Source organism: Phanerochaete carnosa (assembly GCF_000300595.1).
Source record: "Phanerochaete carnosa HHB-10118-sp unplaced genomic scaffold PHACAscaffold_13, whole genome shotgun sequence".
In the NCBI taxonomy this organism is placed as follows: domain Eukaryota; kingdom Fungi; phylum Basidiomycota; class Agaricomycetes; order Polyporales; family Phanerochaetaceae; genus Phanerochaete; species Phanerochaete carnosa.
In genome coordinates, this window is record NW_006767640.1 from 892,761 (window position 1) to 916,783 (window position 24,023).

The window sequence follows — 24,023 nt, forward strand, 5'->3', positions numbered from 1 at the left end:
ACTGACTCACTCGCAGTCCCTTTGACTAGTAGACTAGTCCTTAGGTTAGGCAGAGCAGTAGTATAAATACCCCGCGCATGTACAGTAGCACCCCAGCTTTCAGCTCTTTCGTATATTCACGTTTCTTTATTCTGCTCTAACCTCATCTGTGGATAAGGCGATCAGACAAGCTTCAGGCTTGCTAAGAAACCTCTGTCATAACAGTGACGAAAAGAGCCTGAGTCCGAGGCATGCTTTAGGTAGGACAGTATCAACGGACCTTGTGTATTCGCGCTGTTCTCCCGTATTACAGGACTCTTGCATAGCTGTGCAGACAGGTGGAAGTTGGTGCTGCGGCTGCCGTGCATATGAGTAGTCAACTGCAGTGCTAACGCGAGAGAAATTACCGCTCACGCACCTTGGGACGTACTGCACTGAGTGAGCATGGAGTGGAGTCACTGTTGAGCGAGAGGAAAGTAGAAGTGGAGATAAGGATCTCAAAGGATCATGGCGTCCGGGGGTGGCTGTCTATTGAGCGGGGGCATGGTGGTGGGCAGAAGGAAGGAGCATGGAAAGCGGATGGCCTTCGACGGCCTTATATGGACGAAGACATAAAAGGAAACTCACCAGAGCAACTTTAGGGGAGGTCAAAGGAGACTTTGTTGTTCGTTTGGCCAGTCAACATAGATGTGATGGTCAGCAGCACCTCTCGAAAGGCGGCATGCATGATGTCACGTCACAGCGGAGATCTGGGTGGGCTGGCCGCGTCATGTCTAGTTAAAACAGGATGGGAAATGACTTACAATGACATATCGGTCCGTGTTGAAACTGCAGTGCGATATCAGCCTGGTATCCCCTGTTCTTGCATTGCCAGCGCCCACCATGCTGTTAGGCGCTTGCCTGGTAACCCATCTCTGACCTGCCACCGATTATTTTGCTGATGCTACCACTGTTTTGGTGGGTCCTCATGGTTGGTATGTCAACTTGAAGCCTCTCCTGATACTAAAAGAGTATACTCACATAAAGTTGACAGTGAACATGCTAGTTCACGCTTCGCGCTGCCAGTCGGGTATAGCCACCACGGACTATGCCAAGGTATGTAAAGTGACAGACGTCGCGGCGCCAGTGCTATCCATCGTCACGAACATCTCAGTCATGCTACTCGTGTTGTGGAAGGTTTGGTGGGTTCTGAATATACATTGGACCGAAAATTGGCTAACAATTCGCAGGATACTGAGAGAAATTCTGCTGGGCGTATTGAATCGGAGAAAAACCAGCAAGATATTTACAGTCTTCGTACTGATGGTTGAGTCCGGGATGCTGTACGTTGTGATGCTGGTAAGTGAAACGATACTTTGCGCAATTAATCCTGTTAAGCACCGTAATCAAGATCAGTGACCGACTTGTCACTTCTATTGTCACCGGAGGCAACGAGACCGTAGGCCGAATGGTCGACTGCATCTCGGGGTACACCAAAATTCAGCTAGTCGTATGTCGCACCTCTCATTGCTCAAACTTTCATGCGTTCACATCAGTGATGAAGGGGATATATCCGACGCTCCTTGTAGTAGTGCTGCAAGGGTCGGTATGGAACTCAGAAACGGACGCCACAGAGGGACTGGCTATAAGTACCGTCCAGTTGGATTCGCGAGCTACTGGTGCGGCCGGAAGCATCAGTCGAGGCCTTTCGCGTCTCGAACGTGATCCTGGGTTTCACGGTCTCGACTCTCACATCGACTATTCGATCTGGAAGGCGGGGAAGGCTGGCTGCAGAACGAGCCAAAGCTTGGAATTACCTTGTCTGAGCCTGTGCATACTACCAGCTAGGTGCTGTTGTCCCATGTGCATCACAAAGATGCCGTCAGTCACTGGCAATACACAAATGGAAAGTCAACCTTCGGTGCTACAACTTTGACATGTGTCCAGCCCTGCGCTCAAGTGGCCTTCCTTGACTCGTACAACACCACCGCGTTGATGATATTGTCAAGGAAAGTGACGAAAAGTAGCGCTTCCGCTGCGGTCGCGGATGCAGTGCGGTCCCCAAGTCCGCGGAACAAGTATAGGGCGACCCCACTTACTGATAGAACCTGCGGCAAGAGCAAGAGTGAGCGACTCATAAATATGACGAAGTATAGATGCTTCTTCACGTTTTTTCAGTGGTTCCGCCATCACCGAGGCGGTTGGTCGGGCTCATCCTCTGTGGGAGATGGGATGCCGCAGACTGTGACGTTCGCGGACATTGGTTTTCCGTCGCATCTCTGCGTTTTACTATCCGTGACGGCTAGTCAGCAGGACTACTGGGCGACTGAAGCTGCAATGGGTAAGTCAGACACCCGGGCCGACGCCGTCACGTTGGGAGTACGAATGTTCGCGCAGCTGTCAGGTTTAGTTGAACTGAAAAGAAAAAGAGCAGGATAATCTACACATGTTTTAATAGCTGAGGGCTATCAGGGTAATGAGTAAGGGGCACGGACAGAGTTCGGTACGCGTACCGAACCGGGACACCCTTGACTTCGTCGCTCTATTCAGCAAAGCCCTTGCGAAATACCGTATACTCTCTGTTGCCCATCGATTTCATGCGTAAGACTTGCACGGCGTTGTAGCCCAGATGCTTGTACACCAACACCTTCAACGAGGGAAGTTCATATTCCATCACTCGAAGAGGACTGCTACGTACATTATGTAGGTGCTCGGCCTCGAAGATCACGGGCATCCTGTCAGCTTCTGCCTAGAACATAATGAGCAGAGTGACAAAGCAAAACATTCGGAGACCTTACCAGGGCTTCTCCAGTGGCAAGAAGGGCCTTGCCAATGCCTCGGCCTCTAAATTCCTCTCTCACAGCGAAGCTGTGGGCAGACCACGCCCTTTCTTTTCCGCCCTCTCCGGCTGCTTCATCAACCTCTGCAAGAGCCTCGTATGCAGTCTAGAACAGAATTTCGCTCATGATAGCTCAATGAAGCTAGCAAGGGTATATCAGACTTACGACAGTCCAGAACAGGGTCAGTTCCGGAGGAACATGGGCGACAAAGTCATCAAAGCCTTGTGCCCTTTGTGCTTCGCTGTAGCGCTAGGATCAGCGTCATGGCTAGCATTGTCCAACCACAGTCGCTCACTCTCCGAGAACAGTTTTCCCGGGCTCGAAGAAGGCAATAGAACCGACGATCTCGCCACTTTTGTCATCGAATGCCGCGAATAAATGGCCACTGACGGCGACGCCTGCTGCGAAAGCGCGTTGTAACTTGCGGAAGAGTTCTTTGTCACCGCCGCAGCCCAGATGTGCTAGTGTACCTGGTATGCTGTCAGTCTGTAAGGTCGAAGTGGGCAGTGGGAGAATACCATCTAACCGTCATACAGCGCATCTGAGACAATCCTGGCGACTTGGTCTATCTCTGGGGCTGCAAACCAGTATCCGTACTTGAACAGCGAATTAGAAAACAAGAATCGTACCTTTGGGGTTTTGAAGTCGTCGTATCGAAATGTTCTCCACCATTGTGGTGTTATCGTGCTTCTTCTAAGAGCGACGTCTGAATGAGCCTTATCAACCTCCTGTATGACTTGTTCTGGAGGGCCCCTCGCGAGGCTGAGCGGTGGCAGGCTGAGCTTGGTAAGCCGCGGGTATTTATGTGAGCGGTGCGAGTGATTGACGATCGCGACGGCTCGCTAAGCCCGGAAGGTCTTAGAAGGTCGAGGCGGCCGCGGCAAAATCTTGGAACCTGAAATTTTGAAACTTGAACGTTGAACACTCAAACTCTCCGTGGCCGTCGAGCATGATCCACCAGATGCATAATGCTAAGACTTTGCGTGGCCTATGCATCATACCTCATACATGCTCTAGAGTGTTTCAGAAACCAGCGGTAAAGAGTTACAGTACGTGAATGGGAGGGATCCTGCACTTTTGATGGCCAATCGCCCTACTGCCGCTCCTTCACCCATTTAGGCAACTTTACACAACGAAGCGCCCGCTCTCGGCCTATAGACCAGCAGCTCGGTCGGACGAGGCATTCCAGCTCTGCCCATGCCAGTGACTATAACTCATTTGCAGAACCACATTCAAGCCTCAGCATGGTTTTCTACTGTTGTAGTATCTGAGGCGCCGGATGCGCATCAGCCGCGCCGGCAGAGATACCGACATGGCGCGCTTAGGCCGTCATGCCCAATATGGATCTGTCATGCCCGTTTTAGATATGACCCGCGCAGAGCACTCTCGGCACTGCGCCCCGTTATGTTTCCTTGCAGTCTCAGCTTCCTAAGGTACATTTTATTGGTCTGACCAGATTAGGAAGTAGATAACCTATATAAGAACATGTAGTATTATTCTAGGAATAAATGCTTGATTACTCGTGAATCCCCCGCCTGCGCGAAGTCTTTCACAACATCTACCAGTCTAGCTCATGGCCTTCATCTTGAGAAGATCATCAATGGGCCGTCGATATGCGAAAACATAGCGCTTTCCCACCTCTCCGATTTGTATGCGAGTACCTTTGTCTTCTAGCATCACTATTAAAGTTTTCCAACCACGATGCACCTATCATAATTTTTCTATGAATTTAGAGTGTCTTTAAAACCTTGAAAGTTGAAACGCGCGCTGTCTTAAGGAAGGGTGGATAGCTCCACAATCATTGTAAGAACGCTCCGAGCGATGTTTACTTCTGATCACATACAAAATTATGTAATTATTTACTGTATTTATTAGCCTGGAATGAGTGCCGAGCGGTTTCAGCACATTCCGGACGTCAGTGCTAGTAACCTGCTTGGAGAGCGGGAACAATATTAACTACCGCCAACCATCATGCTACTGTCATGCGCATAAGATGTGAGCTATTTAAATCTGACACAAAAAACTATCTGTCAATATTTTGAGAAAGAAAGCGACGAGGAACAATCTTCAAGGTACGTCGGACTCGCTTTCGTCGAAAGGGCGCCAATATGCGATCAGCCGAGTAGCCGCGCCACGAAGCCGTAGGCCAAATAGGTATCAATAGCAGATAACATTCCTGGGCCCTTATTATACCTCCTCTTGAAATTTTACATCTGGGACGTCACATAAAGCGATAGCAAACGTTTCGTCATTCGTAACTGTTGCTTTTATTGGCAGTTATCTCCAGATCTCCTTCCCTGGACCTGGCAAGGCCGCTGAAACCCTGAACGCGTAGTCGTCGATGTCCTCCTTGAAGCTCAGCCGATGGCCTTTAGCCAGTTTAAGGGCTTTTTGGTGCGCAGTTCTATTATTTTTACGGAGGTCTATCTACTGACTTCTCTCGACTTCGCTCCTCAAACGGTCACCTATTCCTCTCCCCTCCTTCGATGAGCTCTTGCCGTATGTGGGAGAATGTTGCCTCTCTTCCCCGACTGGCCTATAGACACTGAATCCACATCGCTTGACTAACTTTAAGAAGCGCTACGACTTCCATGTGATGCACGGACTGCACGAAAGACTCGGAGATAAGGAGACTACGGTAAGCGGTCTCGACTCTCAGTCTGACAGCCAACGAAGACTAGTCCCTGGCATCGCGTGTGCTTATCCTGCGCCATTGTTGTTTTTGTGCTTTTTCCTCTGTCGGAGAGACCAGGTTGAATGTTATAGGAGCTCCTTCTCCGTCGCGTCGAGATCAGACTTCTAGTTGAATAAAGCTGCGCGCACCGCCCTCCGGATAATGCTTCACTCCTACCTCATCAGCGGGACATGGCCTGGGGGACCGTCGTGGAGACCACCCGGGAAATTGAGGTCGGACCACAACTCCGAGGATCTGCCTTAAAGCGCTACAGGCGGCAATCACGCATCGCCGCTCGCCGACATGCACCGGCCTCGCGTGCCTCTTTGCACTGGCCCCAGGGTCGCTCCCGAGGTCCGTGGAGGCATCATGAGAAGACTAAGGAGACTTCTCGTTCGAATGCGACCCATTCGTGCTCCGATATGTGCCGACTTCTGCGCTGCACGAGGGCCACCCACGTACGGCGACTCTCTAGCTGCGACCGGCGGGTCGTCGCTCCCGCTATACGTCTTGCTTCTGTGAGAAGACCATTGGTCCTCTGCTTCGCTTTCGAGGCATTCCTCTGGTCTTAACGTCGAACCCGAAAGCCCCGGCGCCGGCACCGGTACAGCCCTTGAGGCACCACAGGCCCTTGTCCGCAACCATAATGCACCGCACACCATTCAAACACTCATGCACGGCAATGACGGAGCAATGCAGCGAGACGGCATGGAAGCGAGCCCCACAAAACCTTATCAATCAAGTCACTCAGCATAATGCACAGCAAGGCTCGGTCCCGCCAATAAAAGCCAGGAGTCGGTACCGCCGTCTGTCCAACCTGCCCCACTAGCAATCATGTCTTTCCCCACCCCAGCGATGCCCCAGCCTCGGACCGACGAGTATGTCTGGACCGGTAGCGAGTCATCTTACCAAACTGCTGACGTGCCCCGCCTCGCCTCTACCAGCTATCGGTACATGCCAGAAGCACAAACCACACAGTACTTCCCGTCGACGTTACGCCCCGTCGTCGACGACAGGTCGTATAACGCGAGCGGATACGATAACTACGGCTCGTATCAGCCTCGGCAACCCTATGACGCACCCTGCCCACCAGGGAACATGTTGACGGCTCCCACACCGTCAACATGGAACGACGAAACCTCGAGCTATGCCGGCCACTCGACAAGCGGCCACTCCACGTCGGGCCAGTCGTACGGCGGCTACGCGTACAACACCCTCAGATAAGGGGTGTTCTAACGCCCCTTCTCAGATCGTTGAAGAGCTGGAAGACCGCTTCGGTGATCGGATTGACGAAATGCTCCAGAAAGTGCGCTCCTCACTGGTAGAGCAGGATGTCACAGAGGTCGCTGCGTTCGCCTCTGTGCATGCCGAGGCGGCATCAGAGCAATACTTTTACAACGACACCACCTACGTGGAGAGAGAGCGGTGGGAACATGATGCGAACGAGGTCGTTTTCGATGACACGGAGGAAGGGGCGGGTTTTGAGGACGATCTAGACGTAGACGACGGCTAGCCGAGATTGAGCTGCGGTTTGTGTCGTAAGCAATAAGATTCGCTTGCTCGCTCCCGCCCCAATCGCTCACATGTTAGTAGCCGGCTGCTGCGGGTATGCCTCGCTATCTGTACCAAGAACCTGGTCGCGCAGTTGTTTACATCCTCATCTGCGATCACCTGCGATCGCCTGCGTGTCTTCTAGCAAGGTGAACCGAGCATAACAGGCACCCATTGGAGCACCCATCTACCGCGGGCGTACCATTCAGACGCTGAAACATTGCCTTCCCATGGCTCAAGCAACCACCTTGTTTTCCCGTTCTTCGCGCAGTGAGTACTTGAAAATAGATGCATATGGCTATAGGTCGCTGACCAGCCTTCGATTCCTATTACTAGACTAACTATCACTATCCTACATACATACATACATTATGTACTATGGTATAGAGCCGAAAACCATCAAAACAGGTATAGGCTGTGCTGGTATTACAACGATGGGAGAAAAACATAATGCGAAAGTACCGCTCCGTAAGGAAGCAACGTCCGAATAAGCTCGATTTTTCGTAGGATTTTTTCCAGATTAACGTTCCGAATTGTCCTGCAGAGAGCCATGTCTCGCGCAGCCGGCTGCGGCAGGACCCCCGACAAGAAATCCGAAGAAAAGCAAGAAGGAATTTACATGACTATGCATCCACACCCAGAGCTATGCTGTTCAGCACTAGGTGATGGCCTGTGAGGTCTTTGGTGGCCATGTGGACGGGCTGTGGCACTGACGTGCATAGCTTGCCCCTTCGCCGTGTCGTGGTGCCCGGGGAATAGTGGGTCGCAAGCGGAACTAGATGACACTGGTTTACCCACCACGTAGAGCTCAACAGGCTCTGTAGGAGCCAAATTGACAACTTGAAGCTTCTCCGCTTTCGTAAGGTCATAGGTGGCAAGGCTCTTCGTGAGTTGCACTATGCCGTTCTCACTCTGCGACCCAGTGGGCTGGTAATCAGCAGACAGGTATTGGATCGCCTAGACGGAGATAGTCAGGCGGAGAAGGATCAGCAGCGATGAATGACGCACCTCAACCTCGATGGTCCTCAAATTTTCGCAGACTTCCTCCTGTACAGCATGATGCTTGACGAGAGACCCCGACGCCTCCTCTTCCTTTTTGATGCGCAAAGCGGTTCGCGCTTTGGCAAGGTGGTCGCTCTCGAGTTCGCGCAGGAGGGTCAAGACTTCGTAGTTAGAAAGTAGAGCGGAGCGACGATCAATGACCTGATATTCAACGCGTGTCAGGAGACGATAGGGGCCAGCTTATATCGGGTCGGCACGAACCTCCATCACGGGCAAACTTGTGTGTGTGAAAAGTCTCGGGCGTAGCGTCCTTCGGGCTAAACAGGGGCAAGAGCGAAAGTGAAGAGTGTGAGCAAGGACCGAAGCTGATTAAAGGGGATATTCCATGAATTATGAGAACATTTGCGAGGAGATGGTGGTGGGAGGTATCAAAGCCATGTTGCAGCACGCGCCTATATGGAAGTTGTGCGAAATTGCAAACCGCCTCTTGTCTCCGGCTTCTTCTGCCACACCTCCGACTCGATTTTTTGCGCATCACCTCCGCCAGAAACTGTTTGTGCAATCCTCTGACATCCTGCAAAATCGACAATGAATCGCGCAGGTAACTACAGATCTCAAGCAGCAATAGACTCGTTCATTGAAATGCACGCAGGGCAACCACCACAAAGGCCGCCAAGTCTTGGACCCAATCCTGCGCTTGGAGGACCTTTCCGCACGCCATTTCCGCAATACGGAATACCGCCACGAAACGTTATGCCTGGATATCCAGCTTTGCCAAATCATCGGCCGGCACAGAACGTAGTGCCTCAGCCGTCGCCAAATTATATCCAGCAGCGAGGACAAAGTGGTTTCCCTTTTGTTGGCGGCTTACAGCAACAGCAACAATCACAACAAACTTCATCTCAACATACATCCCAGACCCCTCTGGCGCATACATCGCATCAGCAGCAGCAACCCCAGAACCAGCAAGCAGCGACGACTCCTGGTCTCCCCCCACATCTAGCGCAAAATTCTGTGCCAAGTCTAGGGACGGCCCCTTCAGTGTCGTCTGCCAGCGAAGCTGGCCTTGATCTCAACGACTTCCCTGCTCTGGGCTCGACGCCAACCAGCATAACGACGCCGTCAACTACGAATGCTACGAGCTATGCGAGCCAGGCAGGTACAGGGGCAGGGACTGTTGGGAACGGGACGTCGAGTAATCAGAGCGGGCAGAGGGACTTCACAGCGGATGATTTTCCTGCACTCGGCGGGTCAACACAAATCACGCAGCAACAACCCGCGCAAACGCCTCAGAACGCAGATAGCCATCCGCCAGGCTTGAACGGCTTCCAGCAGCAGAGTAACGAGCAGCATCGACAGAACCTGTTGGGATCGTTGGCAGGGAGCGGGCAGCAGCAACCAGGGGTGCTGAACTTGGGCCAGGCGAGGAGTCCAGGGAGCTTCCAGTCGGAAGCCGAGAAGCGGGTAAGTCGTCCCCTCCAGTCATGCGTCCCGCTGTGCCACACGACGTGCCTAGTCTATCCTGTCGTGCTGACGGGCGTTCCTCCCTAACTCAGAATTACGCGCTTAAGCTCAACAATCAGAGCAATCTCGCTTGGACTTCTCCCAACGCGAACCCCAGTCAGCAGCAGGCTAACAGCTTCCCTCCGTCGCAGAACGGCACACGCCCGAATCACGTACAGTCGACACAGCCACCTGGCGGGCAACCGCAACAGCCACAACAACAACATATCTCTGCACTACCAGGTCTCCCACTGCCAGCGTCGTTCTCTCAGCAACAGCCACCACAGCAGCAGCAGGGACAGACACCTGGAGTCCCGCTACATACGCCCTATATAGGAAACGGCACCGTGGCGGGAGATACACCCCTACACCCCTCGCAGAGTTCGGCACAAGTATCGGGGACGGCAGTACCACAGACACCGGCGCAGCAGGTGCTCATGTCGCCGGCAGACAGATGGGGCCTCCTTGGGCTTCTGGCCATGATTAAGAGCGCAGATCTTGACACGAGTTTGCTCTCGGTGGGAACGGATTTGGGTACAATGGGGCTGGACATGCAGACACCGGGGTGCGTAACAGTACATTCTCCCCTCCCCGTGCCGGGCCTGCTGACTGGTACTCAGAAGTTTGTACTCAACATTCATCACTCCCTGGGCGGACTCATCAGCAGCACATACCGTAGAACCCGACTTCCACCTCCCGACGTGCTATAATGTGGCCCCGCCTCCCCCTGGTCCAGCCAAGGCGGCCGCGTTCAGCGACGAGACACTCTTCTTCATGTTCTATGCATCGCCAAGAGATGCCCTCCAGGAGATCGCTGCACAAGAGCTGTACGTATCACCGTCCCGAGCAGGTGGCAACGAAAGTCTAACGCCATATGCAGATGGAACAGGAATTGGAGATACCACAAGGAGCTCCGTCTGTGGATCACCAAGGAGACCGGTACACCATCCTCTGCGAAGATCCCCGGCGGCGAGCAGGGCACGTACTCGTATTGGGACCCCGAGAACTGGGAGAAGGCCCGCAAGGAGATGACGGTTGTCTACACCGACCTCGAGGAGAAGAGCACACCCGTGTTCGCGCCTGGCCAGACGCTCCAGCTCGCCCAGTCGCCGTCTGCGCAGACGCAGCAGCACCAGCCGCAGGCCATGGTCGCGAGCGGTCGCGTCGGCTTCCAGGGCTTGGGCGTGGCGGCGATGTGAGTGCGCGTCGCGCACAGCGTTGCATGAGAAACAATGCCACAGACGGTGCCCCCCTGGCGCGTTCTGTGTGTCCCTATCATATTGCCGGACACTCTTCGTAGCATATATCATTCCCTCCGACTTTCGTATCGCCCCCTCCATACACATCACCTCCTCTTTTCTTCTGCGAGTCATCAGCCTCCCTATTTTGTGTGCTCGCTTGTCTCTTCTCCTCTCCTCGTTGTTCAGTATATCACGTCCTCGAGCTGTCGCACGCTTGTATCTGTAAGACACATTGTCTGTCACCCTCAGCTGTGTTGAATGTTTAATGTCGAAGTCCTGTGCGCGTGCCACAGGAGCAGCCGAAGCTGAGGAATGAAGTTCTTTTCGTTTACAATCTCTTCTACTTGATACAAGGATAAATGAGTGTCACTTGGTGTTGAGCAAGGCAACGCAAAAACTGGGTAGGGAGAGTGCGTGCGAGGGGTAGCTAGAGGGATGTGACTAGGATGTCAAGACGACGGTCTCTACGCCCTGGCAACATCTGCCCACCGACGCTCAGGAGCTGTCTGATGTTTGGACGTAGGTGCTACCGGCGCGCCGCCGCCATTGCTTCCGCGGGCTGGTTCGCGGGAGGTGGGTTGTGCGACCGGTGGACAGTGTGCTCGGGGTTGTAGTCTGAATACTCCGTGGTCGACTCAGAGAATTCAGAGGGTGTTGGCGTCGAGCGTGCGCGTGCCCAGCCCTCGATGAGCGACGAGATGGCCTGTCACGCAGTCCTATCAATAGAGCGCACGGGGCGCCAGACGCTGCGCGACGCACCTGCACGTGGTACTGCACGTCCTGGTATATGCCCATTTTCCCCACCGCGCTCGTCAGCGGCGCACCCGAGCAGCGCACCTGCAGGTTGACGAGGAAGTCGTCCAGAGGTACACGGTCGTATAGCCGCTCGCCGGAGTGGTGGATGACAGCGTGGAGCGCTTCGACTTCTTCGAGACACAAGAGCTTGTCAAGCACAAGATTCATGCAGAGTTGCACGAACGAGCCCGTGAGCAAGCCTTCGCAGAAGAGGTCGCCGATAAACGTAGCAACCGCAATTGCGGATGAGACGTTCCGGAATGGCGGGGCGTGGGGCGGGGACGGAGAGCACACGAACAGGTTAACGATCGCAGACGGCAGCGACTGAGGAGGGGAACGAAGGATTTAAGCAGGTAAGAGAACGAGAGGCGAAAGGGGCATACCGAAAGCCACCATGCACGATATTCTGACAGGAGGTGCTGTTTGAGATACTGCAGGAAAGCAGTCGCTGTGCTTTGACCAATATACTGGAGGAAACACCGATGGACCTCCGACGCAAGAGGAGCCACACAAGCAAGTGTCTCTGAACAACCCTCGGCGACACGCTCAACGAACCTAGCAGCGAGCTCGGACAGGACCGCGTTGGACCAAGGCCCCGCGCCGACGATATCTCGTGCATATCCTGCGCGCACTCCCGAGTAAGACGTCACGGAGCCTGCGCGGAAAGGTCGGAGCCATTCGCGGTGTGGTTGCCAAGTGTTAACTTCGATACCGCAATGTACAGGGTCTGCCGCCGCACGCCTCCTCACAATGGTGGGTATGTACGGTGCTGCCTTCTCGTCGGGTTTGTGTGGGTCTTTCTGTGCGTAAACAGGGGCGGCCTTCCCCACGACTTCGTCCTGCAAGCTCGCCGCCCACCGATTCGGCTCGTCCGCGTCCAAGCCCAAGCTGTCCAGCCCTGTAGCGTACAGGATTTCAGCCTCATCGGCAGGCAGCCCTCGTACACCTTCGACCTCAGGCAGAGTGGATGACGACGGTGTTGAAGCAAGCGAGCGTGCCACCAGAGGCGGGGTGGCGGGCGGGTATGTCGACGTGGACTGTGACACGAGCATCAGGTTGAAAGACGACGTCTGCCGGTACGGATACGTTGGCTGAGGAGCTCTGGGAGTAAAAGAGATGTATGTATGCTGGTTCATTTTCGCAGAAAACGAGGTAAAAGTGCGAGTATGCGTTTGGGGATGTAGAGGTTGAGAGAAAAAGCGGGAAAGTGTTTGCTCCGCCATCCCCCTTTATTTGCCGCGCACCGTGGCGGTGATGGCGTGGCCTGCCTCCTTGTTGCTCTCGGATCTCCATTTGACTGTTACTCCTGTGAGGTAGAATGAACTCCCACAGACAAAAGCAGGCGGATTGGAGGCGGCGTTCTGGGCGAGGTAGAGGCTGTCGGCCAAAGGAGGCCAAAGGAGTACAAGGATAACAATACTCAGCGTCATGGTATCTACGGAATGCCTATCTCAACATAATCTATGCTCTTGTCGCATTGCTTCCAACATCCAGAAAATGACAACACCGACGGTGACTGCGGCGGCGACGTCGGCGACGACCAAGATAACAATTGCGGGAGAAATACAGTATGCCCAATTTAGGGATTTTCGAGGCGCCTCCTAATTTGAGATAAAAGCCTTATCAGGCTCAATCTCCAAAGATATTGACTTGGTCACTTCAGCCACCATGGAGCCTGGGAGAGGCGCACCACTTGAGAGTGGACCGTCACTGCTCTTTAAACGCCATACAAATAATGCATTTCAGGAGATACCGGTCATGTAGGTGATCGCAGTATATATGAGCTTGCATGTTTACCCATATGCAACCTGCGTGTCATTGCAGAGATTTGCATAACATACGCTCCGATGATTTATCTGTAAGACGCGCACTAGCCGACGAAGTTCGCAATGCCTCTATGAATGTCGGATTTTTCTACAGTAAGCACCATCCGTCCGTATGGCTACCTGAATTTCACTGTCGAAGCACAGTCAAAAACCACGGTATCCCGCAAGAAACCATCTCTGCCGCTTTAGAGGCAGCAAAGGGTTTCTTCGCATTATCGCAGGCATCGAAAGAAACCATAAGTATTGACAAGAGCACGAACTTTAAGGGCTACACTCCGCTGCTCGGAGAGAATAGCGACCCAGAGAACCGCGGTGACCTTCACGAAGGCTTCGATCTCGGCTGGGAGGATCCGTCTGGCAATGTTCGTGCAGACGACGGTCCCATGTCCGGCGTGAACCTCTGGCCGGACGAGAGGGAGCTGCCCGGATTCAAGGAAGCCGTCATGCGCTACTAGTATGCGCCGAGTTCCTGGTCTCTCTATATATATCGTGACTAACTGCATATGTTGTGTTACGAAAAAGCTATGCGGTTGTAGCCCTCGGCAAACTCTTGTTCCCCGTCTTTGCCCTCGCGCTCAACTTACCCGAGGACTTCTTCGCAGACAAGGTGACGGCACAAATGATAGTCTCCATGCCGCCCGCCATCCTCACGCGCATATGTACCACAGATCACGAAGCCCGCGGCGATCATGCGACTGCTGTACTACCCATCGCAGGACGGCACCGTCGACGACCGGGTGCAAGGCATTGGCGCTCACACGGAGTGAGTGACTGCGTTCGTACCTCGCTCTGGCTTACTTATCCGTGCCTCCAGCTACGAAGTCAGTCGACCCCGCGCCGAGTGTGCGAAGAACTGTCAGCTAACCCGCCGCTAGTGCTTCACGATCTTGTGGCAGGATCACGTGCCAGCGTTGCAGGTTCTCAATAAGGACAAAAAATGGGTAGACGCGACTCCGATCCCCGGGACTTTCGTGGTCAAGTACGTGGTCTGCTTTTGTTGTCATCAGGAGTCTGAACAGCGCTCGTGTCAGCCTGGGAGATCAGCTTGCCCGATGGACGAGTAAGCACATCGGTCGGTGTCTTGCTCAACGTTTATGAAAATCATGCTCTTGCTGTAGATGATGTTTTCACGTCCACCGTCCACCGTGCGATCAACCGCTCCGGGATCGAGCGGTATTCAATTCCACTGTTCTTCGGGACAGACTACAACGTGTTATTGGAGGTTGGTACGTTTTAGCTGCTGAAAACACGGTACTGAGGGCTGGTGCTTTTCACAGGCTCTTCCAAGCTGTGTGTCGACCGATCATCCCCCGAAATACGAACCTATCATTGCGGGCGACTTTGTTCGGTCCCGCATAGCGGCGACATACAAGCACTCGAAGTAAGCTCGATGTTATGGCCTGTAATACTTGTATGCTCCCTTTCATGGGTTACGGTACACTTAACGAATTACTAGAGCTAAATGCATTTGCCCCTTGGGATTGCCGCTATGAACAAGCTTAGGGTTAGTCTCTTTTCCGTCTTCCTAAGTATAGCAGCTACTCTTGTCCGGTACCGTGCTTGAATGTTCTTGCAGTCTGAGTTGGCATCTGCTTACCTAATGCGAAGGTACCCATAGGCCGATTCGTGCTTTGAACGTTACGCACTACGTCAGAAGCGCTTGAGCAAAAGTCTATCGATGATTCCACAACTCTAATTTATACAAGATAAGTAGTGTGTACGAATCTTTTAGTATGTCGAAGGGAACAACGAGAGACGTCCGCCGTCGATCAGCTGCACCGAGCCATTGATATAGGCCCCCGCCTGCAAATTAGTCAGAGACAGGAGACAAGAAGGAACAGAAACGGAAAGACGCACCCGACTCGCAAGGTACAATATCAGCCCTCCCATATCGTTGATATCACCTTGGCGGCCGAGCGGAACGGCCAGCTTCATGGCATCCTCAGAGACTAGGCCATCTGACATCTCTACAGAGGAAACAGCTCGGTCAACAGCGGTCTCAAGGCATACTCAGATTGCTGCACGCACCCGAGGGGAAAATGCCTGGCGCGATGACGTTGCTCCGTATTTGCCAGCCCTTGAGGATGTTCGAGAGGAGCTTGCCGAGGTGCACCGTCGCGGCCTTGCTGACGGTGTACGAGATCGTGAAGTTCTTGTCGTCGCGGCGGAAACCCGCGAGACTCGCACAGTGACGACCTGGCTTGTGATGCCGGGCATGTTGCGTTTGCGGTTGCCTGCATCGAGGAGCTCGAGGAACTGCACTGTCGTGTAGTACGCCGCCGTAACGTTCACGTCGAACGTCCGACCAAAGTCCTCGCGGGGGCCGGCGTTCAACAGGGCACTCTGGAACGCCTTGATGTCCCCGGACTCTGGCCCTGAGGCACCCCCTGGGGGAAGCTGGTTCCGGGCGATGCCCGCGTTGTTGACGAGCAGGTTGAGGAACCCGTGCCGGGACTTGACAGTCTCGACTAGCTGCTGCACGGACTCGGTCGATGTGACGTCGCACTGGACGGGGATCAAATTCCCGTGGCGCTGCATGCACAGCACAGGACGGTTAGCGCACCCGGAAAACAAGACTGCGAGGGACGCCCACGTTGTTTTCGCGCGCAGCCTTTTCGACAACCTCGAGTCGGCGGCCCGCAATGTACACGGTGGCGCCGTTGTGTTCCAACGTCGCTGCAATCATGAGGCCGATGCCTGATGATTATAATCGATGGTCAGGATCTCGAGGTGCACATCGGGCAGAAGCAGGAGCGACTGACCGGTTCCTCCGCCGGTGACGACGGCTATGAGTCCGTTAACACTGAACAGTTCCGGAGTCGGCTGTGGTGTGAATGATGACATGGCAGAGAAGGACAAGTGATGAGACTAGTGCTGAACTAGCCTCAGGGGCTCCTTACTTATATATGATCGGGCGGACAGGGTTGGACAACCGGCGGCACGCGCGTCAGCCCGCCGTTGATCGTCAGTGTAGTCGCTGAGATGTCGACGCGAGCACTGTCTAAGAGGCTTTCGCACCGTGGGCCATGTCGGGAGTTTGTCTATCAGGCACGACATATTGAAAGCGCCTGCTGCCACTGGTCCGAATCGAGTTTTGCACCGCCCGACGCGTCAGAGCGCGCGAACAAGCTGGCGGGATTTTGCTATTTCGGAAGCTTGTTGGACGACGTTGTCAGCTTTGGATTATGATATTTATAAATTCGAGACTCTGCGCACCAGCTTGTAACGTCATAGCCGGTGGTCGTCATCTCTGTTAGCCAAGCTGTCAGCCCTGCCGGGCTGCCCGCCAGCGTCTGCGGGCGTCTGCACGCATTCCCGCATCCAAGCGCCCATGAGCTCGAGGCGCGCGCGGTCGTGCATCATCGTGTCGTTGCCAGGTCCGGGCATAAATGCAGTGTACCCACATTCTGCGCCGCTGTACGTCCTCTGCATGTTTGGGCTACAGTCATTACAAAGCATCTTACGTATACAGCAGTCTACAGTCCGTGATAGATCGAGATAATCCAGTGTCCGCGGGTATTTTCTACGCACTCCGCCTCTCACATGCGATCCAATAGGCTTTTCAAAAGGGTCATGCTCTACCAGGCCAGCGTTACAGCCGCCACAACAGCCACGAGGACGGTGAAGACAGCCGCGGTGCCCGCGGAGCGGACGCCACCGGACGGGATGACAGTCAACTCTCCCGGTTGTCCGTACACGCGTACGTACTGCACTTCGAAGTAGGCTGTGTCGTAGTTCGACGGCGAACCCAAAACCCAATCATCGTAGCATATGCCCGTGCATGTCTGCTGGAAGATGGACGCGGTCCCCGCAAAGTCTGACGACGACACAGTTTTGTCAGCATGCTTCGAGTTCGCCGATCTGACGGCTGACGTACCTCCGCACAAGGTTATGTCGAAGACGAGTTGCTGCGGCTCAAAGAAAGAGTTTATGTTACATCCGTCTGAAGGCCAGTTCCCTGTCGGGGTGCCAAGGGTAGATGTGTCCACCGTGCTTGCGTTCCCTTGCAACGACTGCGGAAGTGAGGTACGCTGAAACAGAGCGTGAGACCCTAGCCCATGTCGAAGATGCTTAGCAGCTTACATTAAAAAACCATATGCTGCACGGCGCCGCATTAGCTCAGTATTTCGAAATTTTCTTCAGCATGGTACTCACGAAATGCCTTTGGAAGCGAATTCTGTTACAAAGACACCGCCCCCGGCCGCGGCAAACGCTGGGCCGTAGCTCGCGCCTGGCGTTGTGACGGTGCAACCCTCATTGTTATTCGCAAGCGTGGAGCAGTCTGTGGTGTTAACGAGGGTACTCGTCTCGACCGACGTGTTCGATTGCACACAACCCTGCCGTGCACCCGTCAGAACTGTCCGGTTCCATTTAGGATAAACATACTGGCGCTGTGTGTAGGGCCATATGGCTCATGGTGACCTGATTGACACCTTCGAGGGTATCTGGTGAGATGAAATAGTTAGTTCGGGTGCCTGAGGCTATTAATCAAGAGAGGATTCACCAATTTCTCCGCCCGCTGGCCAGTTTGGTGCTGATGACCACCAGGCAGGCCATACCGAGCACTTACGATCAAGAAGGATCAACACATGGAGTCGGGAAACCAGATAGAATCACTGACGCCATACGGGACATGCAGCATGTCCGCGATCCAGAGGCTTCCTACAGTGAACCTGTCGGTCGACGTTATCCGGATCGTGTTGCGGTTGTCGTTAAAGTTAAGGTTCGAGGTGTTATCCACCTTCATGATGGCGTTCCCAGCATCGTTTACGAATGCGAGCTTGTCCTGTGAGGCCTCTTTCGCGCTCACGAAGCTAGTGCGACGTCAGCCTGGACACTTTCCGCTCGGGGAAAGCCTTGTGTGTACGCACAATGCATTGCCATTGGTCAGGTTGTCGTCTGAATATATCAATTTGGTATCTTGCGTCAGCGGTGTGGCAAGAAATAAGCTCACTGTTATTGTAGAAGGCCCAGTCGTCGAAGAAGCTATCTCCGATGTACTCCTTGACCATCTGATACTGTGCATTGGCGAGCACCGGTAGGAGGAGCGAGCCGAGTACAGCTAGGAGACGCATGGAAGAATACGAATTACGGGGGAGAGGGGGAAACGAGATGGCCCTGGCCGCACGTTGAAACACGCGGGTACCGTCTATTTGAGTTCCTGCAAAGATGAAAGAACAACGGCAACGCTCAGGCGATGCACGGGCAAATGAATGGCCCAGTGACTGCAGAACACAGAACGTCGGGAGAATTGAAGGACTGGCAGGGTCTGATTCCTATAACCCGATAGGTACCGTGCTGGAGAGAAGAAAGCAGAAGGGTGTCAACCCGACAGCGCGAGAGCGTGGTCGAATGCGCAGGCTGAGCGTCCCGGGTGGCTGTAATTGATCGCATCTAACCGCTCTGTGACTACCGGGAAAAACGATCACAAGTGAGATAGAAGGGAGATAAGAAACGGCTTACACGGCTTTCTTACCGCTCAGTAACCCCCTTTTAAAGCGTTATATCGACAACTCCCATTCCTCTGTCCCCTTCCTTTCCGACATCTAACGTCTCAGATAAGGTTTCGAATGTGGAGTAGGGCAGAAAGGAATACGACTCCATGTGCCTGCATAATTGTCCAGGGGTGAGAAAGGTTGCTGAGACATGCGATGTACGTGGCTAATTCACTTACCATTCACACCTCCGTTACGGTGCCATCCAGATGTCGCTCGGCGTTAGGCTCCTGTACATCTCGGACGGGCGTGTTACGTGGAAATTCAGGCACAGGACGCACACGACTGCCAAGGATCTGCGGTTATGGAAGGGTAACATGGCGCAGATACTGTCGTATATGGATCGTATTGTCCACAGGAATCGCTGAAGCCAGCGCGGCACCGAGCGCTCCTGGCCAGAACGCGGAACGCAGTGAGAGAAAGGAGAAAGATATCGCATGCTATTGAGAGTCTGGACTTGTCAAGAACGCCACGAAGTCTCGTAGCCGTGTGTTTGTGGGCTGTTCCTCAGCTTGGGCGGACAGACGATCGCGGATCAACTCTGCCAACCTTGCTATCGTTCCACGCCTACCAATAAGGGCCCGGTCGCTGTTACGCCGCTGAAGGGCTGTTCCAGCCTAGCCTTGCGCGGTCGGGTATAATAAGAAGGCAGGCCCTCTGCAGCCCCACCGTCGACAAGGGTGCCCTGTTCGTCCATATATTCGCACTGGCCCTCTAGCAAGCCGCGTTGGACGCCCATAGTCGAGGCTAGAACAACTCCGGCCGTCGAGGAAGGCAATGGAGTTCTTCCGGCGAGAATGGCCAATCAGCTTCGCCAGGGTCTGGCACATACAACTCCGGAAGCTTGGGTTTCGTGCGCGCGGCGGAGCGGACATCGAGTCTCGCTGAGTTCACAATTGGACGATATCTTACAGGATTGTCGAAGGGGGCCAGGGGTGCGAGAAAGAAGGGCAGTATGCCGGCATGCTCGCATCCAATCTGCCACAGCAGCATGTCAGTACCTGACATGAATTGACAAGAGAACCGAACGGACGCTGTGAGATCATATGTTACAGACGGAACTCTGCGTTTCCGTCGTGCTATGTCAGAGCATGCATCAAGTGGTAGTGACGTCCGCGACATACGCACTCAGCTATGATTGACCGCAACAACACAACCTAAGATGAGCTCAAGCCAGCGGAGTTGCTGCGACATATGAGCTCCGCTACGCAGCCGCCGCTGATGCGCCATTTCCTTTCTGGTACTAGTCCCCGGCATCGAGAGTCCAGATATCAATGAGAACTCATAGAATATGCTTGCGTCGGCTTTAGCGCTTTGTAATTATTGCGCAATGCATTCGAGGATGAGGATAAGATGGATGTCACATCGCACATGGAGCCGATCCACTATACGGCGGTTTACGGCCTTTTCGACAGCATCTTAAGCTTTCGCTGCTTCCCTCGCCTTTATTCCTTCCACAGACTCGGAAAGAGAGATGAATGCAAGAATGTCGGATAAACAAACGACAAGCGATTACAGGGAGAATTCAGGCATGAATGGCCTCTACCTTCATCGGCATCTCGGCTTTTATACCATCCCTACCAACCGTAGGATAATTGACTCCAGCAAGGTTCCAATAAATTTCCTTATCGCTGGGAAGGAAGCGGAAGGATCGTAGCATGATGGCCAGCACGACCTCTATAGAGGCATAGCAGTCAAGGCCCAAGTCAGGCATGACCACAGTACAGACAACTCACTCATTTCCAGTTGAGAGAACTTGAGGCCACTGTAAATGCAAATGAGGGCCGAACTTGAAAGGTGTTCAAGAAGGACTTACATACAAGCCCTTCCACCACCGAGGAATGTCATACTGTGGGTTATACCCCGAGGGAGGGAGGGGGATATGACTATTGAGGATTAAAATTTAGACAGGACGGCTCACAGGTTCGCATAGATACCAGGCACATGCGCCTCGCTGAGTGCCTTGGGAAGCGGCGCTAGCCAGCGCTCTGGCTTCCACTCCAGCGCGTCCTCGCCCCAAATCGCCGGGTTCCGGTTGCAGCCCCGGATGGAGACAAATATTGGGGTGTCTTTTGGCACAAAAATCTCGCCGACGGGCGTGCCGTCGAGGCCCTGCAAGGGTTCTGACAGCGGCATGACGATATCCTCACGCGTCCTGGCAATCCTAGGTTAGCAACTATCGGCAACAGAGCTGAACGTGGCTGCCTTACTCGCGAGAGAGAAAGCTAACAGGTGGGTGCCTGTATGGGTCAAATTGAGTGCCGAGCATCGAATATTTCGTTGGTGGCTTACAGGCGCAATGATTCACGACAAACCGCATCGAGGTAGGGGAGGCCGACGAGCTGGTCGTGCGGAATATCTTCGCCGTCGGGGCTCGCCTGCACGAGTTCTGCGCGAACCTTGTCCTGGACATCTTGGTGCTCGGACAAGAGATGAAGCGTTCGCGCGAGGGCATTGGATGTTGTGTCAGTGGCGGCCAAAACCAGCCCACTGCATACGGAATCTCGTGAGTTCGCACATCCAGCTGTGCCAGAGGAGATACTTACGACATCTGGGCAATTATCTCCTCTTCGGGCAACCTGTCTTCCTCAGAAGCATCCATGTTCGCTCGGACTGCACCACAAGCTCTGATTAAGTCCTGATCAGAAGTGTGAGCGACGTCACTCACTGAGAATGCTGATGATGTCCTTTCCCTCGCCAATCTGGCGTACGACGGCATCGTCACCTTGGGCCAGTGCGGCTACCTTTCCCTCGTATATCATCCTGGAGTGAGCTGCCATTGTCTCTGAAATTGCGCGCATCTTCTGCGCTTTCTTGTGCGGCGCCCATCTAATGATTTGCCGGCGGATCGCAAGGGGAATGTAGGACGTATAGTACGGCGTCAGCATGCGCCAGATTTGCATCGCAAATGTCATAGGCCTGCCAGAGTGTCAGAAGGGAGCGGGGCAAACACACTACAAGGCGGTGCGTACGCAAACTCTTTGAGAGCGGCGCCGAACTCATTGTTGAAGTCAGACACAAGCGGATCGAACGAGTATCCGAGGCCGCCTTGCCCGATGAGCTCAAGCGCAGTGCGAGCCATCCACTCGATGAGATTGATTTCCCCAGAGGCGCTGTCGATCTTTGTAGAGATGGCGCCCCGAAGCTAGCACAGGAAAGATAGAGACATTGAAACAATTAGAAGAGTTAGACAGACTTACGCGATGGACGACGCTGTAGAAGATTGGCGTCATATAGCGCATGTGCACGATGGAGAAAACGGGGTTGAGCATCTTGCGTTGCTTGCGGTGGTGCTCGCCTGCAGAGCTCAATATCTTAGCGAAACTGGGAGCTTGCTACAGTGTATCTACCTAGCGTCGCAAACAGCGTCGGCCCAAGTATCATGTGGTTCCACCTGTGACAGTCGGCGTGGGCGACCACTACTTTCAGGCTGCGCTGACACCTACTTGATAAACCACGATGTCTCTTCATACGTGTGCTGATCCTTGACCACGATACTATTCAGGGCCTTGGGGTCGTAGACATATAGGCCCGGAGTCTGGAACACGGTAGTTAGGATGTTTGTGCACGTACTACAGGCGTATTGCACGTACTCCCAGCGTTGAGTACACTTTCGAAACAGATCCGTACTGCCGGGCGAGCCTGTCGTGGAAGTCCCAGCCGTGACGACCGAACAGGTCTTTGACATGCCCTGATAGAAGGAGAGCTCGTTTTGGCAGCTGGTGTGAGACCAGGGAAACTCACCTGTCCAGAAGGAGGGGCGTTCTGGACCCGGTATGTTGTCGAGGGGTGAACGAATGACAAAGTTACGAAGAAGCCTCCATAGGCTCCATGTGAGGGCTGCCGCAAGCGCGAGCTGCAGAGACGAGATCATGAGAGCGGTATATTGAGGGTTAGTGACGGTGCTGGTCGGCAGACTATATACCTAGGCTGCAATCCGTCCCGAAATCTCCGCGGTCCATGCTCTTCATATACACACTGCTCTGCTGGTGATAACATTACTTATGCACTCCCGGGCAAGTGATCAGTAGTGCAGCACTGAGATGGCCCGCGACAGTAATCCCACACGAAAACGCCGCATTGACAGAGCAGTAATGATTGTACAAGAGGTCACGAAGCACTTACGGAGTGTCGGGAAGCGGTCCATCCCACGACAGTGAGAATGGCCACGCTCATATCATGATGTCGAAGATAGGAAGCGGACAGAGTTTGACCTTCGCTCACCAAGCCATCAATTTGCAAGGCAATTTCTTTGAAGCTGACGTTGAAAAAGTATCATGAGACAAGCTCAGGCTTACTTCTTCCATTTTATGAAGATTCGGCAATTTGCAACACAAGAAATTACGTTGTCTTCGTATCTTGAGAGTAGTGCAAATATTCCCAAAGTCAAATGACCGTTCATTCTATTTTCTTACAAAAGTAGCTATTTATGGGGTAAAGTAGTAACCGCTCAGATCACTTTTACCCAAAACTAGTTACCTCTAGACAAATCTGGGGTACAGATCAAGGCATTTTAGGCTAAAAAATCCGCACTAGGTTGCAAACCCGGGTAAAAGTACGCGGGCACAAATCGCCCAAAAGTGACCTCAGGATCGGACCATCCTTCCCGCGGCGACCATGGCGAGCTTGAGGCTGCTTGAACTTGCGCTGTGTACCTTGATAGCTCTAAATGCTGCCTGTCCTGCCATGGACATCCTAGTCTTGTCAAACTTGCTTCTCTGGAAAGACCGTCTCGGCCATTAGCTTGACCTTTTCAGCCGTGTCTGCTACCATCAGCTTTGCCAGCGCATTCGGGCGTGCTACTAGGATTCTTGTGCCCAGCCCAGTTTTGACGATTGCTGGTGCGTGCAAATGGGCTGGGACCTTCAGGGTTCGAGAAGGACAAGAAGCGGAAGTGGAAGAGAACTGCTATCGGGCGCCCTGGGCCCACATGGGTGTGTTCGGATACTGCATGTGGGATGAATTGACTGGAGGAACATCGTGCGTTATCTATCTCTTCGGCTCGTCCTCGGTACCAGACAGATGTTTGCTGCCTACAGGATCGCTCGTGGTTACGGCAAAGTGAGGTCGCAGCACTAACATGAAGGAAAAATGAATGAATTGTAGGTTGCCATATGGAGAACGCAATGGTGACTTGG

The 24,023-nt window shown here is 53.6% G+C and overlaps 9 protein-coding genes across 9 annotated transcripts; 3 read left to right on the top strand and 6 right to left on the bottom strand.

Annotated features, from left to right (window-relative positions):
- Positions 1-2,500: 2,500 nt before the first annotated feature.
- Positions 2,501-3,470, bottom strand: PHACADRAFT_33310 (uncharacterized protein; the record flags this gene model as incomplete). The annotated part of the gene is made up of 7 exons (XM_007401485.1): positions 2,501-2,605; positions 2,657-2,707; positions 2,757-2,903; positions 2,964-3,039; positions 3,094-3,276; positions 3,333-3,375; positions 3,428-3,470. The coding sequence occupies 7 exons, from the start codon at positions 3,468-3,470 to the stop codon at positions 2,501-2,503; spliced, it is 648 nt and encodes a 215-aa protein (XP_007401547.1).
- Positions 3,471-6,306: 2,836 nt separating this feature from the next.
- On the top strand, positions 6,307-7,041 carry PHACADRAFT_214274 (uncharacterized protein; the record flags this gene model as incomplete). The annotated part of the gene is made up of 3 exons (XM_007401746.1): positions 6,307-6,524; positions 6,566-6,662; positions 6,722-7,041. The coding sequence occupies 3 exons, from the start codon at positions 6,307-6,309 to the stop codon at positions 6,983-6,985; spliced, it is 579 nt and encodes a 192-aa protein (XP_007401808.1). The 3' UTR covers positions 6,986-7,041.
- Positions 7,042-7,638: 597 nt separating this feature from the next.
- Positions 7,639-8,292, bottom strand: PHACADRAFT_201449 (uncharacterized protein; the record flags this gene model as incomplete). The annotated part of the gene is made up of 3 exons (XM_007401747.1): positions 7,639-7,980; positions 8,032-8,226; positions 8,287-8,292. 3 exons carry the CDS (start codon positions 8,290-8,292, stop codon positions 7,639-7,641), a joined length of 543 nt encoding a protein of 180 aa, XP_007401809.1.
- Positions 8,293-8,667: 375 nt separating this feature from the next.
- PHACADRAFT_33313 (uncharacterized protein) lies at positions 8,668-10,727 on the top strand (the record flags this gene model as incomplete). The annotated part of the gene is made up of 4 exons (XM_007401486.1): positions 8,668-9,489; positions 9,582-10,093; positions 10,149-10,355; positions 10,409-10,727. 4 exons carry the CDS (start codon positions 8,668-8,670, stop codon positions 10,725-10,727), a joined length of 1,860 nt encoding a protein of 619 aa, XP_007401548.1.
- Positions 10,728-11,078: 351 nt separating this feature from the next.
- Positions 11,079-12,822, bottom strand: PHACADRAFT_265411 (uncharacterized protein). The gene is made up of 3 exons (XM_007401748.1): positions 11,948-12,822; positions 11,529-11,888; positions 11,079-11,472 (listed from the first exon to the last, which is right to left on the bottom strand). Exons 1-3 carry the CDS (start codon positions 12,698-12,700, stop codon positions 11,296-11,298), a joined length of 1,290 nt encoding a protein of 429 aa, XP_007401810.1. The 5' UTR covers positions 12,701-12,822; the 3' UTR covers positions 11,079-11,295.
- A 401-nt stretch (positions 12,823-13,223) lies between these two features.
- PHACADRAFT_179143 (uncharacterized protein) lies at positions 13,224-14,890 on the top strand. Its single transcript, XM_007401749.1, has 10 exons — positions 13,224-13,324; positions 13,389-13,483; positions 13,535-13,844; positions 13,913-13,997; positions 14,059-14,153; positions 14,205-14,211; positions 14,266-14,369; positions 14,422-14,450; positions 14,509-14,612; positions 14,668-14,890. The coding sequence occupies exons 1-10, from the start codon at positions 13,233-13,235 to the stop codon at positions 14,773-14,775; spliced, it is 1,029 nt and encodes a 342-aa protein (XP_007401811.1). The 5' UTR covers positions 13,224-13,232; the 3' UTR covers positions 14,776-14,890.
- Positions 14,891-15,055: 165 nt separating this feature from the next.
- On the bottom strand, positions 15,056-16,213 carry PHACADRAFT_265412 (uncharacterized protein). Its single transcript, XM_007401750.1, has 6 exons — positions 16,153-16,213; positions 15,984-16,087; positions 15,578-15,922; positions 15,419-15,542; positions 15,248-15,357; positions 15,056-15,193 (listed from the first exon to the last, which is right to left on the bottom strand). The coding sequence occupies exons 2-6, from the start codon at positions 16,074-16,076 to the stop codon at positions 15,119-15,121; spliced, it is 747 nt and encodes a 248-aa protein (XP_007401812.1). The 5' UTR covers positions 16,077-16,087; positions 16,153-16,213; the 3' UTR covers positions 15,056-15,118.
- A 614-nt stretch (positions 16,214-16,827) lies between these two features.
- On the bottom strand, positions 16,828-18,672 carry PHACADRAFT_265415 (glycoside hydrolase family 16 protein). Its single transcript, XM_007401751.1, has 9 exons — positions 18,345-18,672; positions 18,262-18,289; positions 18,012-18,204; positions 17,895-17,955; positions 17,777-17,835; positions 17,546-17,727; positions 17,474-17,489; positions 17,268-17,421; positions 16,828-17,207 (listed from the first exon to the last, which is right to left on the bottom strand). The coding sequence occupies exons 1-9, from the start codon at positions 18,463-18,465 to the stop codon at positions 16,969-16,971; spliced, it is 1,053 nt and encodes a 350-aa protein (XP_007401813.1). The 5' UTR covers positions 18,466-18,672; the 3' UTR covers positions 16,828-16,968.
- A 1,673-nt stretch (positions 18,673-20,345) lies between these two features.
- On the bottom strand, positions 20,346-22,992 carry PHACADRAFT_131561 (uncharacterized protein). Its single transcript, XM_007401752.1, has 14 exons — positions 22,630-22,992; positions 22,479-22,576; positions 22,332-22,423; positions 22,236-22,279; positions 22,086-22,183; positions 21,858-22,030; positions 21,554-21,804; positions 21,432-21,498; positions 21,178-21,375; positions 21,096-21,125; positions 20,807-21,040; positions 20,702-20,734; positions 20,622-20,650; positions 20,346-20,562 (listed from the first exon to the last, which is right to left on the bottom strand). The coding sequence occupies exons 1-14, from the start codon at positions 22,757-22,759 to the stop codon at positions 20,411-20,413; spliced, it is 1,629 nt and encodes a 542-aa protein (XP_007401814.1). The 5' UTR covers positions 22,760-22,992; the 3' UTR covers positions 20,346-20,410.
- Positions 22,993-24,023: the final 1,031 nt, after the last annotated feature.